Genomic DNA, 16,121 nt, shown 5'->3' with positions numbered 1-16,121 from the left:
GACCGCTCGTTTTCCCCACTGCGATGGGGTAGGAGGAGGCCAAGGAATAGTCTCATGCCTCGGGATCGCTCCCCCAACGGCACCTCGGGCTTCCATGGAGTCCGATGGTAAGGCAGTGTCCGGGACGGCACCTCGGTCCTCTGCCCAGAAAAAGGATTTCCCTTCGGCCCCGCTCATGATCGATGCCAGACTCGGGGTGAGGGGGAAAGAGGATTCTGGACAAAATGTCAGATCCCAAAGCAGGAGAACAAACCCACGTTCCAGAGAAGTAAGATTTATTTCCAAAGCATGGTTGATCATGAACATACAGAGAATTGTCCAGAATGACTACAATACACAGGGGCAATATAATATAGGAACTTTAAACTTGGTTAACCCAATGGGCTCAATTCCCTCGCAAGGGAGTTGATTAGAAAAGGCGCGAAGCAGCCTGAGAACTCCAACGGCTCATACCATAAACACAAGTTCAGTTCACACGGGAATCTAAGTAAGCAAGGCAAGAAGACATAACACTCCGTCATCCACCTGTAGGAGAAGCTTGGCAGTTACAGTCGCATACCAGAAGAGAATAACACGGGGAGGGAGGGAAGAGGGACACGTCCCAGAGAAATGGCAGCTCGCTGACATAATGCACCATTCCTTTTCCTACAGTAGAGGATTGAGACTGTATTAAGACTCCCCAGCACCATTTACAATACATATGCCATTAACAGCTTCCTCATTCCATCTGCAATACTGCCAGTGGGACAATGGCAGGTTAGTGACTCCATAAAGCCCTGAAGGGATGAAAACTGCACACTGCAAGACTGGCTCTACGGCTAGCTTGATGTTCTGTCAGGAGCTGCCTCTGGAGTTTCCGTAAGACAAGCGAAGTCCCTATCTAGACACAGAACTCTTGATTACACAAAGCTCATTTCTTAATTGAAACCCATGTAGTAACAAGATTTGGTGAGACAATGAGTTGGATCCAGCCAGCTCCTACACTCAATCTAATTCACATCCATCCCACAGTGCTCATCCCACATGACTTCTGTACATGCAGGTCCCATAATTCTTGGTGTAGTCGTTTCAGGTGGTCAAAGAGGATACCACCTTCCTTTTCCACCAGCAGAAAAGCTGGTTGGATCCAACACATTTTTTAAAGGAACTGGGGACCAGGAACATATGCTGGTGTTCAGGTGTTCATCTCCCCAGGCCAACACATCTGGCCTTAAGGGACAGTTCCTGTGTAAATACAATTATCTCACACTAAGGATGCTTGGTCATTTTGCTCAGATTTTATTAAGAGATTTTTTTTAACCTCTGGATACAGTTCAGTTCCTCACAGCTAACACCCAAGTATCAAGAGTGACTAATTATACAAACCTCTGGTTACAGTTCAGTTCCTCACAGCTAACACCCAAGTATCAAGAGTGACTAATTATACATTTTACCTGATAGAGCTTGTTTGTGCACAGTGTCACAGAGGAACTCAATGGCTGGGAAACACAGGCCACTGGAAGGCTGTAAGAGTATTGTCTCATGCTCAGACACCTGCAGGAGAAATTGGGAGGAGGATTGGGTGTGAGCATCAGATGACATTTGTTACTCTCCAGCAATTTACATCCTTGTCCTCTTTTAAGCTAAAGGAAATCCACCCATATGCTATTGCTCCTTGTAGAGAAGTTGTTGTATCTCTTCTTTATACGAAGAATCTCAGCCATGTTGAAAGTTGGCTTGATGACAGAAATAGACATACATGTAATAGAAATTCTATTATTAATACTTTGCATTGCCTGGGACAACCATTGCCAGTCTCACACTTAAAAGGTAAAGACTCACATACTCTTAAAGAGGAGCAGGTACAGGCTTTTCAGTTACAAAGTGAGCTTTTCTTTCCCCCAGCTTCACTCCTCAAAGGACAGGTGTTCAGCTCCAGCACTATTTCTTCTCAATCCCCTCTTGCTTCAAGGTGAGCGGCCTGTTTTATTTATTTTACAAGTGGGCAGCTGGTTTATCCACTCTGTTTGTTTGGTGCCTTGTTCTCTTTTTAAAAGTCCCCCACTGTCTAGTTAAATCTTGAAATTGGGCCCAGTAGGGATGGGGGGGGGGGGCTTGGCTAACCAACCAAACTAACACAATGGCCATCCAATCATTGCTGTGCATAGCCTGGATCAGAGGGGGAAGGAGAAGTTGCTCCATGATTCTGTTTTACGTGATGGTCTATCAGTGCTGTGAAAATCCCATTTCTGTTCAGAATGAAAGGTCTCCCTGCCCTCCTCAAGGGAAAAAATAATCCTATAGATGTGTTTACACAGCAGTGAGCATCCTTCCAGTGGGCTAAACTGCTGAAGTTCACTGTGACCCAAGCCCGAAAGGGAAGGAAATATGAATATGTGTGTGTGTGTGTGTGTGTGTTAAGTGCCATCAAGTTACTTCCAACTTATGGCAACCCTATAAATTAATGACCTCCAAAACGTCCTATCATTAACAGCCTTGCTCAGGTCTTGCAAACTGAGGGCCGTGGCTTCCTCGATACAGTCAATTCATCTCATGTTGGGTCTTCCTCATTTCCTGTGGCCTTTGACTTTTCCTAGTATTTCCCAGTGACTATTGTCTTCTCATGATGGGACCAAAGCATGACAGCCTCAGTTTAGTCCTTTTGGTTTCTAGAGAGAGATCACCCTTGATTTGATCTAGAACCGCTTATTTGTCTTTCTGGCATTCCACAGTATCCATAAAACTCTCCTCCAACACTACACTTCAAATGAATCAACTTTCTTCCCCTCAGCTTTCTTCGTTGTCCAACTTTCACACCCATACATAGTCATGGAGAATACTATGGTATGAATTATTTTGACCTTGGTCACCAGTGACACTTCCCAGTCTCAAACTGCTTCTGACTCAAGCTAAACAAACCTTTATCTGTGGCCTGGCAATGGGGTAGAGCAGAAGAATAGCTGAGACCAGCACACCTGCCACAATGCCATACTGCATCTCCCAGAAACAGAGCAAGAATGTCACACAGAGTGGCACCAGGTCCAGCCCTGAGAGAGATGAACACATAAATCCCAGTCACTGACTTGTCGCTTCCTGTAGCAAAGTGGCTAATACAGACAACATGGAGAATGAAAGAGACAAAACTTCCTTTCTTACTATGAAGATTTTACTAAAGAGCGTGTACCTTACAAATAGAGTACTAAGGTGACTAATAATGAAGGGTGTAAAAGGCAACAGGAAATAAAGGACAAAACAAGCCAATGTTCACATTGTATACATTTCATCTCTGAAATTCTCTCAATATCCCTTGCTCTTGCAATGGATCGCCATTAACCGTATTATAGCCCACACCATAGAAAACAACAGTCTAAGCATGAGTAGGGAGTATGTAACATTCAAATGCTCCTAGGGAGAATTTTACCCTTACAGCCATGTGATTATTGCTGTATGACATGTGGCTGATTCCAATGTCACTCCAGTGAAAACAACAGCGGAGAGGCTAATTAAGTAAGCAGAAGTTGATAGCTGTGAGGAGGGTATCTAAGTAGCCACAGAAAACAAAAGTGCATCTATCCACTGGACTCAAAATTTGTCCTTCAGACCAACAAGGCTGCCCACCTGGATCTAAATTCTATATCATTAGTTTTATCGAGATCAAGTGAGAAAAGGGCCTTGGGCTACCACAGTCAAAAGAGTGGAGAACCCAAGTGGAAACCTGCATTATATTCCAGTATCATATGGATCCAACAACAGAGAAAATTTCCATGGGTGTTTTTCTACTAGTAAAAAGGTCACTGTATTTCCCAAAGCAAACATAAGTGACTATGCCTTGTTTTAGAAAATACACACAGCACTTCACTAGCAAAAATCCTCCTTTGGTAAATGTTCCTTTTGTCCACCAGATGCCAGTATTCTTTAAATGAATAAATAAATGCATACAACTAAGGAAGGAAAGGTTTTCATGGGCAGATTGTTTTGAAGAGATGAAGAGATAAGTGCCTCCATGTGTAAATATGGCATGAGGCAAACAAGATTTCACATGGAACAGAATCCTCAGTTCCAGCCAGCTGACATTCACAGATACAGGTCCAGGAAAATTGCACGGATCATTGGAGGCGCTCATATAATGGTTTTTAAGATAATAGCCATGAATTCCAAATAGTATGGGGGGGGGGAATTTCTGAGTATTGCAAAGTCTAAATATCCGCTCTAAACTTTAGACAATGACCTAAATTTGCTGCATGGATGGTAAAAATGTTGTGCCACAGGTATAGCACTTTGCTGACCTGGGATCTGAAGAGGTGGAAAGAAAGGGCTCCCCTCTTGTCTTACAAACATCAAACAAGTAAGGAAGAGACAGGGATCGAGGTGTAACTTCCACACTTCTCCCCTGTCTGAACAACGAATTAATTGCTAATTTATTAATTACCCTACTATATTAATCACAGAATGAATTTATTTGTTGATTGTTAAGATTCAAACAGTTTGTAGATGATTAAGTTAGATGCTAGTGTAGCATTACAAGTTGGATAGGAATTGGATATAGACATTGTTTTATCATTTAAGATTCAAGGTGCTTTTTAAATATGTAGGGATGCCGAGTCATTGGGTATGATTACAGCAGGAGGCAAGACTAATTTTTCGTTTACAGACACTGTATCCAACTGGTCTTAATATGCTAAATGATTATTCTTGTTTCTTATAAGTTAGTAGTGCAGGTACCTTATAAGTTAAAGCAGGGCTTTTTTTGTAGAAAAAGCCCAGCAGGAACTCATTAACATAATAGGCCACACCCAACATCTGAAACCTATTAGCATATTAGGCCACACCCCTGATAGTACAACATATTAGCATATTAGGTCACACCCCTGTGTTACCAGAAGTGTGGTCATCCAGCCACACCCACCTTTTGCTTCTTATTCTGTTTACCTTGTTTGTTGTCAAAACCCAGGGCTTTTTTTGTAGCAGGAACTCCTTTGCATGTTAGGCCACACACCCCTAATGCAGCCAATTCTAATGAGTTTCTGCTGTTCGGTGCAGCCTGTTATGCTAATGAGCTCCTGCTGGGCGTGGCCAACTCAGGAGCCAGCCGGAACTCCATTCCTGTGCGTTCCTGCCCAAAAATAGCCCCGAGTTAAAGAGTATATAAAGCTTTCTTTGATACTGTATCTTTAAATGGATTAAAGATGCTCTGATTAGCCACACACCAGGGATCTGAACCTTTAGGTTTTAAGGTATCCCTCTAGGTGGGGTTTTAGAATGCCATAGAACTTGGAAAGAAGACTGTAGGCTTCAGGCTACTGATTTCAAGACTGAAAGAAAAAGTGTTGCCACAGACTGGTAAAAACCTTTTAAGATATTTGTAACTCAGTGTTGCTAACAGGTAATTGAGTAGAATTTTTTAGGCATGTGCTTTGTATTTTACACAGGTCACAGTCACTTCTCAGACAAAGCTCTTTTGAGAAACGGGAGAAAGAAGGCTGACACGCCCTGTCAGGACAGAACATTAATTATATGGCTGTGCCTTCTAAAAACAGAACGTTTATTATACAGCTGTGCCTTCTATTAGGCAACGTGGGAGTTAAACTGTTAGACTTTATTTTGGAATTGTGTGCCTAAGCACAAGATATGGTACTGCATTCATAGTGTCTTTAAACCTACGTTGCCTTTGTTGTTCCACTCTTTGAAACTGTCTTTTTGTAATACTTTTGTATGAAGAAAACTTTGGAGAAAGATATTTTTTGAATAACTCAAGTTTTGTACAGCACTTGGATTGGGTCCTTTTTAATGAGCCAAATTCAGAAGCTGCAGCTGGTACAGAAAATGGCAGCCAAGCTGTTCTTGGGTCTCTCTCTGTGAGAGCACATTCAGCCTGCACTGAAAGCACTGCACTGGCTGCCTATAGCATACCGAATTCGCTTCAAGGTGTGGGTGCCCTGTATGGTCAGAGGCCAGCATATCTGAGGGACTGCCTTTCCCCATATGTTCCCCAGAGAGTACTGCGTTCAGGGACACAGAATCTCCTGGCTCTCCCTGGCCTTAAAGATGCCAGGCTGGCCATGACCAGGTCTACGGCCTTCTCTGTGGCAGATCTATGCTGGTGGAATGAGCTCTCTGAGGATATCAGGGCCCGCGGGGCCTGCAAGATGGAACTCTTCCACCAGGCATTTGATTGTGGTACATACATCAGAACCTTGCCCTGGAATCTATTAAAGGCTATTGTATCATGCTGTTCTTAATATACTATGGGCTGGACGGTAGTCCTATAAGCTAACGCTGACTGGATACCCATTACAGAAACATCTAAAAACTATGTTTCGTCACCACATATGCAATATTTATATGTAATATTTAGCACCTCAGAATTGTTTTTATGGTTTTAAATTGTTTTTAAATTTGTTTACATTTTATTGTCAGCCTCCCTGAGCCTGCCTTGGCAGGGAGGGCGGGGTACAAATCAAATAAATAAGTTATAACCAGCTTTCCTGCTGTCCCCATTTCAGCCAAAAATACAGACAGAATGTTTCAAAGAACTGTAATAAATTTCGTAAGGAAGCATTGCAAGAACCCCCAGCTTTTGAACTCTGAAAGGAATAGGACATCCATGTGCATACTTTTAACCTGCCACAATGTACGGAAGATCCTAGCGTCAAACATAGGAGCCACTGCGCAGATGATGACAGCTGCCAGAGCAGCCTTGGGAATGTAGTAGAAGAGAGAAGTAAGGAAAGCCAGAGACAGCAGCACCAGGGCCCCTGCGGAGAGAGAGAACAAGTGACTCAGTACTGCAGGCATCGCACCAAGAGAGGAATATGCTGTGCCGGAGAACAAAACACAGTTAGGCTGGGTGGACCAGACAGATCGCCCTATGTGGCGAGCAGGAGCTATGCCTCAGAAACACTTTCCTGGGAATAAGTTTCACTGAATAAAATGAGACTTCCTTCTGAGTGGACCTACACGGGATTGCTCCCTGCATTTGAAACACTCCATTACTGCCAACCCAGAATTTAAGAATAAAGATAACTAAGCCTCAGCTGCCTTCATAGCTATAAGATACATTTCCTCTGTCAGGATTAAATCATCATAAAAAGATCACTAACTGATTCTGTTTTTATTTATTTATTTGTTGGATTTCTATACCGCCCTCCTAAAGGCTCAGAGCGGTTCACAGGCGGCAAAGCCGGAATCTAAAATACAATAAAACATACAATAAAATACAATATTTAACCCCCAAAACCATCCTGTAACACGGTGCTATATCATTCAGCCAAGATGGGAATAACCATCCAGCTTTGGTGGCCAGCTAATCAGTAATCAGCAATGCTCCCTCCAAGCTGTGGAGTCTTGTGAGCAAAACTTCTACTTTCTGAGCTGCTGGCATTAAAAGTTGTGAGCGGGCAATTTGGCTACTGCATAGATTAGTTTGCTCTGGAGCCATCCTTCCTTAGCCGGAGGCTAAAAAACTGTGAGCTAGCTCACACTAAGTCAGCTTAGAGGGAACACTGAGATTCAGCACTACAGTTCTGCAAAACGGACACCAGGGCTGCCTTCATGGTGGTAGAAACTGCCTTCAAGTCACAGCTGACATATGGTGACCCTGTAGGTCAGAGGTGTTGAACTCATTCGGTAGGAGGGCTGGCTCTGACATGAATGTCACTTTGTCAGGCCGGGCCACGTGTGCCATAAAACGTAAGGCCAGGTACCGGAGATATAAACTGTATAAAGGACAGTGGCTGGTAAGCTCTGAGCTGGTGTATCCTCATGGCAAGGCCTCATGGGCTGGGAGGGGGTTGTAAAGGAAAACCTGTATGGATGGCATGGAGAGCGAGCGGTGCAGCACTGGGCAGATGCTCCCACGCTGCTTGACTGCTGCAAACAAGGTTGTTCTGCCATGCTGAAGCCACAATCCCCCATGAGCAGTCTCCCGTTCCCTCCCTTGCACCAGTTGCTCGCAGGCCACATAAGAGCCCTGGACAGGCCGGTTCCGGCCCCTGGGCTTTATGTTTGACACCCCTGCTGTAGGTTGTCAAGGCAAGAGAGGTTTCAGAGGTGGTTTTGCCACTGCCTGCCTCTGTGTAGAGACCCTGGATTTCCTTGGTGGTCTCCCATTCAAATACTAATCAGGGCTGACTCTGCTGAGCTTCCAATATCTGATGAGATCGGGCTAACCTGGGCCCTCCAGGGCTGTGTTCATAACACACACTTTTAAAACAGTGGTTTGTTGACACTGGGCATGATCACGGCTTGTCTGCTCTGTTTCCTCCCCCCCACACACACACCTCAAGCAGGCCGAGCTTATTAAACATTTCCCAGTTAGATTAAACTCCAGTTTGCTGTGGTGTCTGAATGCAGGCACCTCAGGTTGTGGAGGGAGACAGGATTCAACTGGCTGAACTGCCTGCATTTGGACACCACGGCAAACTGGAGCTTAATCAGATTGGAAAGTGTTCAATCACTGTCTGGTCTACTCCACTCCCCTTCTTTTTCCTAGAAGTCTAATCAAATCATGTGTGCAAAGCTTAAAACACCTTTTTCACTCTTCCCTTTTATTTTGGGATTTTTCTGTTGTCTAATGTGGCTACTGATTATCTTTTGTTTCATTTTAATACAGAAACATTAAAATGTTTGTTGATAAATACTTGAAACTTCCAGCCACCTTCTCTGCTGACTCTTCCATTTTAAACTAATGTTGGTATGAATCACTTCCTCAGAAATGAAAAAATCTTATTCTGAAAGCCACTCAAGGCTTTCTTTCTAACACAACCATTCACAGTGTACTATTCACACTAGTAGCCTTAAATAACCAGACCATCAGGTTGACATAATCGTCAGGATTTCACACAACATAAACACACACACACACATTCTTCAATGGCATCCATAGCAGCAGATTTTCTACTTGTTATAACTGTCTATTTCTGAACAGGCTGTCTACGTCTCTCTTTCCAAATGTGGTCCGGGTTTCATCCCCAAAGGGGTAAGAAGAACAGCTAATGATATGGTATGTTATATACTTTGGCTTAGGTAACAGCCGTTAACAATGCCCCACGTTCAATAGTGAGGGAGTGCCTACCTGTGATTAGTCCCCCTGCAGGGCTGCGCACCCCAGTCTGGGCATTCACGGCTGTCCTGTAACACAAACAATGCCATTTGGGGAAGTAATCTTCCAAGAAGCTTACAGGGGAAGCTGGAAATGTGGACAGGTTAAAGGGAACAAGGTCCTTGCAGTGGTTACCTGGATTCAAAGACATGCAAGGATTCTGCCTGTCGATGAGGCAGTTCTCCTGAAGCCTGAGGTGAGCCCACTGGTTTCTGCTTGGCAGCAAACCTCAGAAAAAGCCTCAAGCACCACCTACCCCTTGTACTCCACATTAACTGATCTGGACTTATTTCTATGAAAATGTATGCCTTACTTAAACCAGCTATATTGGGTTCTCAAAATGCCTAACAACATACATCAGTAATAAGAGCAAGGACAACCAAACACTGGAACCTAAAATAAAAAGACCAGATAAATTAGCTAATCCTCCATTATATTCGTCCTCACCGAAATAGGTTCAAATCCCAGTTTCACCCATCAGCATGTATACACAATCTGGGTAGTTAAAGTGTTTTAAAGAAGTAACCCATCCACAGGAAGTGATTCTGAGAAAGCACCTGCGGAGCTGGGCTTTACTACTCTTACAGAAGAAGAAGAAGAAGAAGAAGAGATTGGATTTATGCCCCGCCCTTCACTACCCAAAGGTGTCTCAGAGCGGCTTACAAACTCCTTTCCCTCCCCCTCCCCACAACAGACACCTTTGGTGGGGCTGAGAGAACTCTTGACAGAAACTGCTCTTTTTGAAGAACAGTTGTGCCAGAGTTATGGCACCAGCTCACACTTTTAATACAGTTGATGCACCTGTCATATGAAGGTGGTTCCACCCACTTTAGATTTTACTCACCGGCCAAAGCTACCTGTGACGGGATAGGATGAGACAAAGGATCCAAAGAGATTAGTGAAACCTGGAGGGGGAGGAAGAGGGTTTAAGAAATAATGATGGAGAGTCCCACTTCCTGGCCTCAGCAGGACGACTTTGAGAACAATGCTAAGATGGGGGAGTGAGGGTGTTGTTTTCTTCATGTGCTATACTTGTCCTTAAGGCCTCTTCCTCCTACATGCTAATCTGAGCAACTGGCCTTGGCAGACATTTCAGAAATCTTTTTCCTTTGTGGACATGCCTCTTCCCTCTCAGATGTATCTGTACTCTGTCTGGGCATCCCTCAAAATATAAGGTCCAGCCTTATGCAGTCAATGGCATCCAACCCATCCATACAAAATTCTTACCCATGGCTAACAGCTCCTGATCAGGGTCAATCTGGTAGTTATTTTGAGATGCTAGAAGGCAAGAGAGAAATTAAGAGACTGGTTAAACCCGCTTTGTTATTAGCTCCCTTTTCTAAGAACCCCACAATGCACTGCAGCAAGCAAAAGGGAGTGCAACAACCAACAAGGAATAAGGAGCTATAACCATTCCTAGATCCATTTTGCGCCCCCCCCCCCACTGGAGAAAGCTGTTTTCTCCTTCCAAGGTCGAGGGAAGGACCAAGTATGAAACTTGGCTAATCTGAATCTAGAGAATGTTCCTTACTTTAATCCATGACTCTGACAGAAATTGTGCCCATTTCACATGCGTACATGAAACTGTGGGAGATGCTTCTGCATGGGGCGATATCTATATACTCAATTTATTCCCACCTTTCTCCCCAATGGGGACCCAAAGCAGCTTACATTGTTCTCCTCTCCTACATTTTATCCTCAACACCCCTGCGAAGTAGGTTAGGCTGGTAGGGTGTGACTTACCCAGGGTGACCAAGCAAGCCTTCCCCGTGGTGAGTGGGAATTCAACTCTGGGTCTCCCAGATCCTAGTCCAACATTGTAACCATTATACAATGCTGTCTCTCACTAAGGTGCAGGGCCGATGGACAGCTAATGATACTGCAGTGGTGGGACAGACTGCATGCCTCTTTCTCTGTGGCATCCACAGAGCTGAATGCCCATGTGCAGGTGCAGGGGGGGGGGACTGCTACCCAGCTAACATGGAAAATGCCAAGGATCTAAGAGACACAGCTTTCCCCATCATTTGGGGACCCATACAGACCCTACCAAATGCCTTGGCGATTGCAACAGTCTCCAATAGCCCCATGAGTGGCACCACAGCCAAGCCAGCTCCCATTGCCTGTAAAGGGGACATAAAAGAATGTATTTATTGAACTGACAAGACCATCGTACCGTGAACCTGGTCCAACACTCCAGCCACTACAATGGCTTGCAAAGGCTTTCATGATTTCTCCAAGGCTCCCTAGTTATCTTTATGCAGGCACTGAGATTACCTCCATCCAAACCAGAGTTTCTCTGCTACAACATAGGTCAGTGCTTTCTCTCTTTGCCTCTCCCACAAATCCAGTCTGATACCTCCCAGGATGGTAACAGTCACCATACTGAAACTTAGAAGAGCAAGGACGAAATGCACAGCCAGGCCTCCACCATGATTCAAATACATTTAAGGATGCAGAAGAACGCAGGCCTTATAGACCGCCTGGGAATAAAAAGGACTACCTCCAAATTCCAAGATAAGGTTCTGCCTGCATCAAATGCTAAAAATGGATAAATCGCTAAGCAATGCTAAGTGGATACCAACGTCCCCTTAATTTAAGGAGGAACTTGCCAAGATTAGCACTACGAAGTCTGTAGGGAAGTCAAGGAGGCAGAGCCACCCATCCTCCATGCAGCCTTTCTCCAGTCTAAGGAGGCTTCTTTCAATTTAAGTGGCTCTCCCTCCAATGGAAGAGCCACTTAAGATGGAGGAAGTCTCCTTAGGATGGAGGAAAGTTTCACACTGTGCTCAGTGGAGTCAGAGGAGAGCGGTAGTGTCCACCCCAGGATTTATATATTTAGCTATGCTTGTTTAGTTGTTGTTTTAAAAGTGTTTAAATAGAAAGCTTGAGATTTTTTTTCCCTTGCAGAAGGACAGGGGACATAAAAACCAAATACCCACCTGCACCATCTCTCCAAAGTAGACTGTCTCATTGGGTGTCACCTTGGAGAATGGTGGTGGCTGGAAGGGGGGGAGTCCTTGGGGTATTGTCCCTGTGAGGGTGAATGGCTGGGAGCCTCTAACTTGGAAGGAGTAGGCCACCAAACCAGCAAACAGGACCACCAGAGCATTACGGGCTGTAAGAAAGAGAAGAGATGCTTAAAGCAAAGCTGTGTATTTCTACATGACAGCAATGACACTTATGGGCAGAAGCTACATTCAGATAAAATGACAAAGAAAGGTTTGTCAATCACTGGCACAAAACACTGCTTGTTGCTGTGCTTGTGGGTTCTCCTCCCTCCTCCCTCCCTTCCCATCATTCATGTAATGTTCTGTTTCAGGAAGCCCTTCAGTTCTCCTACAATTTTCCAGGGCATCTGAATGCTTGGACCCAGAAAAACTAGAGTTTGCTCTCCAGGTATTCTAATTTTCAACTTGATCCAGTTTAGCATCCCAGTCTGTGTGCACCTGGAAAACAAACCAAGGTCCCTGTATTCAAGAGTCATGGAGAATCGGAACTTGATTTAAGGCTTCCAAAACCAGGAAGTTTCCAATCGTGCTTCACACACAGTGGGGGAGGGAGGCGAGTACACAACCTGTACAAAATCTGTTTGTCATTATATCTGAATGCAGCCAGCGATGGTTGAGGCCATAAGCATAAAAATTAACTATGCTACCAAAGCATACATTTTGAATGCCAAAAGAAAAATTGCAACATGTATGGGTGAAGATGTTGGTGCACCAGAAAACAAAAGGTGGAAGGGAGGGGGAGAAGAGATGAGGGTTGTACTTATGGAGCAAATGGAAACCCAGTGGCATTGCCAGTGTCGTGGGTCAGTCAGGGCTCAACAATAGTGAGGACTCCTCAGGAGAAGAGGAGCCCCATGTAGCCAGCCTTGAATTAGCAGAAGTTGACCAGCAAGAGAACGAGGATTCCTAGCCAACAGCTGGTGACACCCTCCAGCCTTGATTCAGCAGGTGAACCTCAGATAGCTGTTCCCAATCCACCAGTATCTCCTGTACCCTTAGAGCGCCACAGACAGATGCCGAGAACAGAACTACAGGCAAGAAGGCTGAGTGCACACTTTCTGGCCCAACACCAGCTGCTTGCTGATGACAAAGATGAGTAGTTGCAGGATTACTTCTGAGCAGCTGGCTGTAAGCATGACCCTTAGGCATGGGGCTATAAAAACCAGCGAAGATAGGCTATTAGTGGTCATTCACTGGAGATAACACTCCGTTTCTCTGCCAAGCCGTTCTTAAAGGTAAACACTCTCAGTTCGGCTATCTGACTCCTTTTGCTTCCAAACAAAATATCAACACAAGGTTCTTGCTGATTGATATATTTATAGTCCAAAATACAGTCATGCCCCTGAAAGCCTAAGGTACTGTGTTAATTATCACTATAAACCACATAAATATAATACTAAGGATATTGATTGTATTTTATTACAAAAGGAGGCATGGTTTATACATAAACTTTGTTCTGTCGTACCAACTGGTCTTAATGTAAGTTTGGACATGTCTTCATTTATCTAACTCTAGAAACTGGATAGCATACATATAGTACTGGTTTAAGAGAGCTTAAAAAACTTTTGTACACTTAATTGGAAACACCTGAACAGTGAGACTTAATGTGAGCATGCCATTCAGGGCTGTAAAGGCCAAAACGCCTCATCCTGCCAGAATCAGGAGCTTCAGCACTGGAAATTGTGTCTGTAGGCATGGGTAAGCAAACTAAAATTATCTAGCGTACAGGATTTTTTAACCGTTCTTTGAGGAGCAATTGTAATTTTGCATGACCTTGATGACTATTGTTTGACTGACTGTTTTGTTTTGTATGTTTTCTAATAGCTTCAATATAAGTTCAGTCTTGATAAAGGATTTTCGAAAAGTCTGTATAGCCACTACATCTTCAACTGCTTTTACTATATTTTGTACTATAAACATATCAATCAGCGAGAACCTTGTGTTGATATATTGTTTGGAAGCAAAAGGAGTCAGACAGCTGAACTGAGTGTGTTTACCTTTAAGAACGGCTTGGCAGAGAAACGGAGTGTTATCTCCAGTGTTAAGTGAATGACTGTTATTGTTTTTCACTGGAAGTCCTTGCATACTTACAAGATAGGCTATTAGGCATGGACGCAACATGTACGATAGACATTAAACCATGGACTCTGCCTTGCCTATTTCTTGGAAGCCTGCCCTTGGACTGAATGACCTTGCCTAACCTGACTTCTGGAACCCTGACTTCGGACTGAACGACCCCGCCCTGCCTGACTTCTAAAACTTGGTACTCAGAGCCTGCAAGCCAGTACAGCCAGTGCCCCAGGAGTTTATCTCAGACATGGCTGGTAGCTATGCAGATCCAGGAAGCAATGACAGGTGTAAGCCAACAGGAGAGCACATTGGGTGGAAAACCACCCTGTATGCAGAACAAAATGGTCTGGTGTTCCACCATTCAGCACACATGCCAAAGGTTGCCTACCCCAGCACTCCTGGTGAGCTCTTTAGTATAACGTCTCATCAGTGTGAAAGGATTTTATAGATCGCCACTGAGTCTGTACATGGGAGCCGGTGGGGTGAAGAGCTATGGCTTTCACCTCTCATTGAGCTGTTAGCTTCTACTTGTGATCTATAGTTGTTTCTGTATCAACAAAAAAATAAAACAAGGAAATGCTCAGAGTTCCCAGAGGAAGCTCAGTTCCCCTCAACATTCTACTGCAAGGGAGAGGGTTCACAACTGTCAGTATGGGTAATTATTTTGAGCAGTGGGTACTCTAGACATAGAAGCAGTATAGAGTCTTTGATCTAGATTGACTGATTTCTTATGCCGTGAGGTTCATGTCGTGAGAACACAGACAAGACTTGTGCTAGAACAGAGAACCTGGAGTCAGGATTCATACCTCTCGGAGGCCTGGGGGCCAAGCATGTTAAAACAAGGAAAAAGGAATCAGGTTTCCTAGATTCTACACCCAAATGTAGAAAGGGAATATATAGCAAGTTTATAGTGGGGTCCGAAGCCAGGATTCCTGGAATCTAATTCTACTATAGGAAAGCACGTTGAAAGAAGGACGTGTTCAGGCTACTGAATGCATAAACAGCTAAGAAAAAAGTGAGCAGTTAGTGACTTAGGGGTCAGATAAGGATCCAGGATTCTTCAAGATTTAGCCTGGCTGTTTTAGATTAGATTGATTTTAGAGAGGCATCACAGCCCAGCACAAATCCACAGAAATATCATTCTTTCTAGCTGAAAAATATGAAAACCCAGAAGCCTGCAGCCCCAAAAACTGGCTGATTAATTCTAGTAGGTATGTGAAATCCAACCCTGTTGTTGCTTCCTCTTGTTGTCACTTGAGGGTTGCCAACTGATGATGTTGTAGGAACACAAGAGGCAGAATCCTCCTGTCATGGTCTAGACTCAGGAAGTCTATTCCACCTTTGTTGTCTTCCCTCTGCCTGCCAATAGTCCCCAACCCTTCCTGTATCTGCATCCTGTTTATAGTTTTGCCACAGTCATGTTTTCAGCCTGGCTTTTCCTTTCTTCAGTTTCATATCTCTATAATCTTTATTCTTAAGGCAACAGACTACTTTGTCTGTTAGCTATCCTGTAACTTAAGCCTCCCTAAAACTGCTCCCTCCCTCCCCATATCGTCATGTGATCATCAGATCATGACCAATGTGAAGCTTCTTTACAGCCTCTTTTCTCAACTCCTAGTTCCCCTTCCAAGCTCTGGCCACCCTTCTTTAGAGTGCAGTTTCTCATAATCGTTCCTCTGCATCGTCTTTCTCTACTGCTTGGGCTCTCCCTTTCTTCTCAGTTCTCAGCCATCCCATGAAGTTTAAAGCCCAGCCGAGCTCATAACATTTACCTTCCCTCACAGAAGCCAGACTGCAGATTGCTTTATTCCCTGAGCAACTGAACGTTCTTTTTTTTTTAATTTAAAAAACTATTACTGAATTTATTCAAAAGCAACTGAACATTCTGAGCCATTGTATCAGCACAGCCAATCAGAGCCATGGACTGTTACCAAAAGAGCAATACAATTCAGCACTCTGCCAGG

At 44.1% G+C, this 16,121-nt stretch overlaps 1 protein-coding gene across 1 annotated transcript in view; it reads right to left on the bottom strand.

The window, feature by feature from the left end:
- Positions 1-16,121, bottom strand: part of SLC26A11 (solute carrier family 26 (anion exchanger), member 11) — a gene marked incomplete at its 5' end in the record, with an annotated part of 31,150 nt that overhangs the window by 9,744 nt on the left and 5,285 nt on the right. The window contains 8 exons of the mRNA XM_015422467.1: positions 1,434-1,533; positions 2,899-3,026; positions 6,594-6,734; positions 9,053-9,108; positions 9,924-9,984; positions 10,307-10,357; positions 11,127-11,199; positions 12,019-12,194. Coding sequence (XP_015277953.1) covers positions 1,434-1,533; positions 2,899-3,026; positions 6,594-6,734; positions 9,053-9,108; positions 9,924-9,984; positions 10,307-10,357; positions 11,127-11,199; positions 12,019-12,194 — 786 coding nt within the window. The remainder of the gene's footprint in view (positions 1-1,433; positions 1,534-2,898; positions 3,027-6,593; positions 6,735-9,052; positions 9,109-9,923; positions 9,985-10,306; positions 10,358-11,126; positions 11,200-12,018; positions 12,195-16,121) is intronic.

Source organism: Gekko japonicus, unplaced genomic scaffold (assembly GCF_001447785.1).
Source record: "Gekko japonicus isolate JY-2015 unplaced genomic scaffold, Gekko_japonicus_V1.1 scaffold1222, whole genome shotgun sequence".
NCBI classification, from domain to species: domain Eukaryota; kingdom Metazoa; phylum Chordata; class Lepidosauria; order Squamata; family Gekkonidae; genus Gekko; species Gekko japonicus.
Note: the sequence above shows the minus strand (reverse complement) of the source record. Positions and strands in the feature narration are given on the sequence as shown.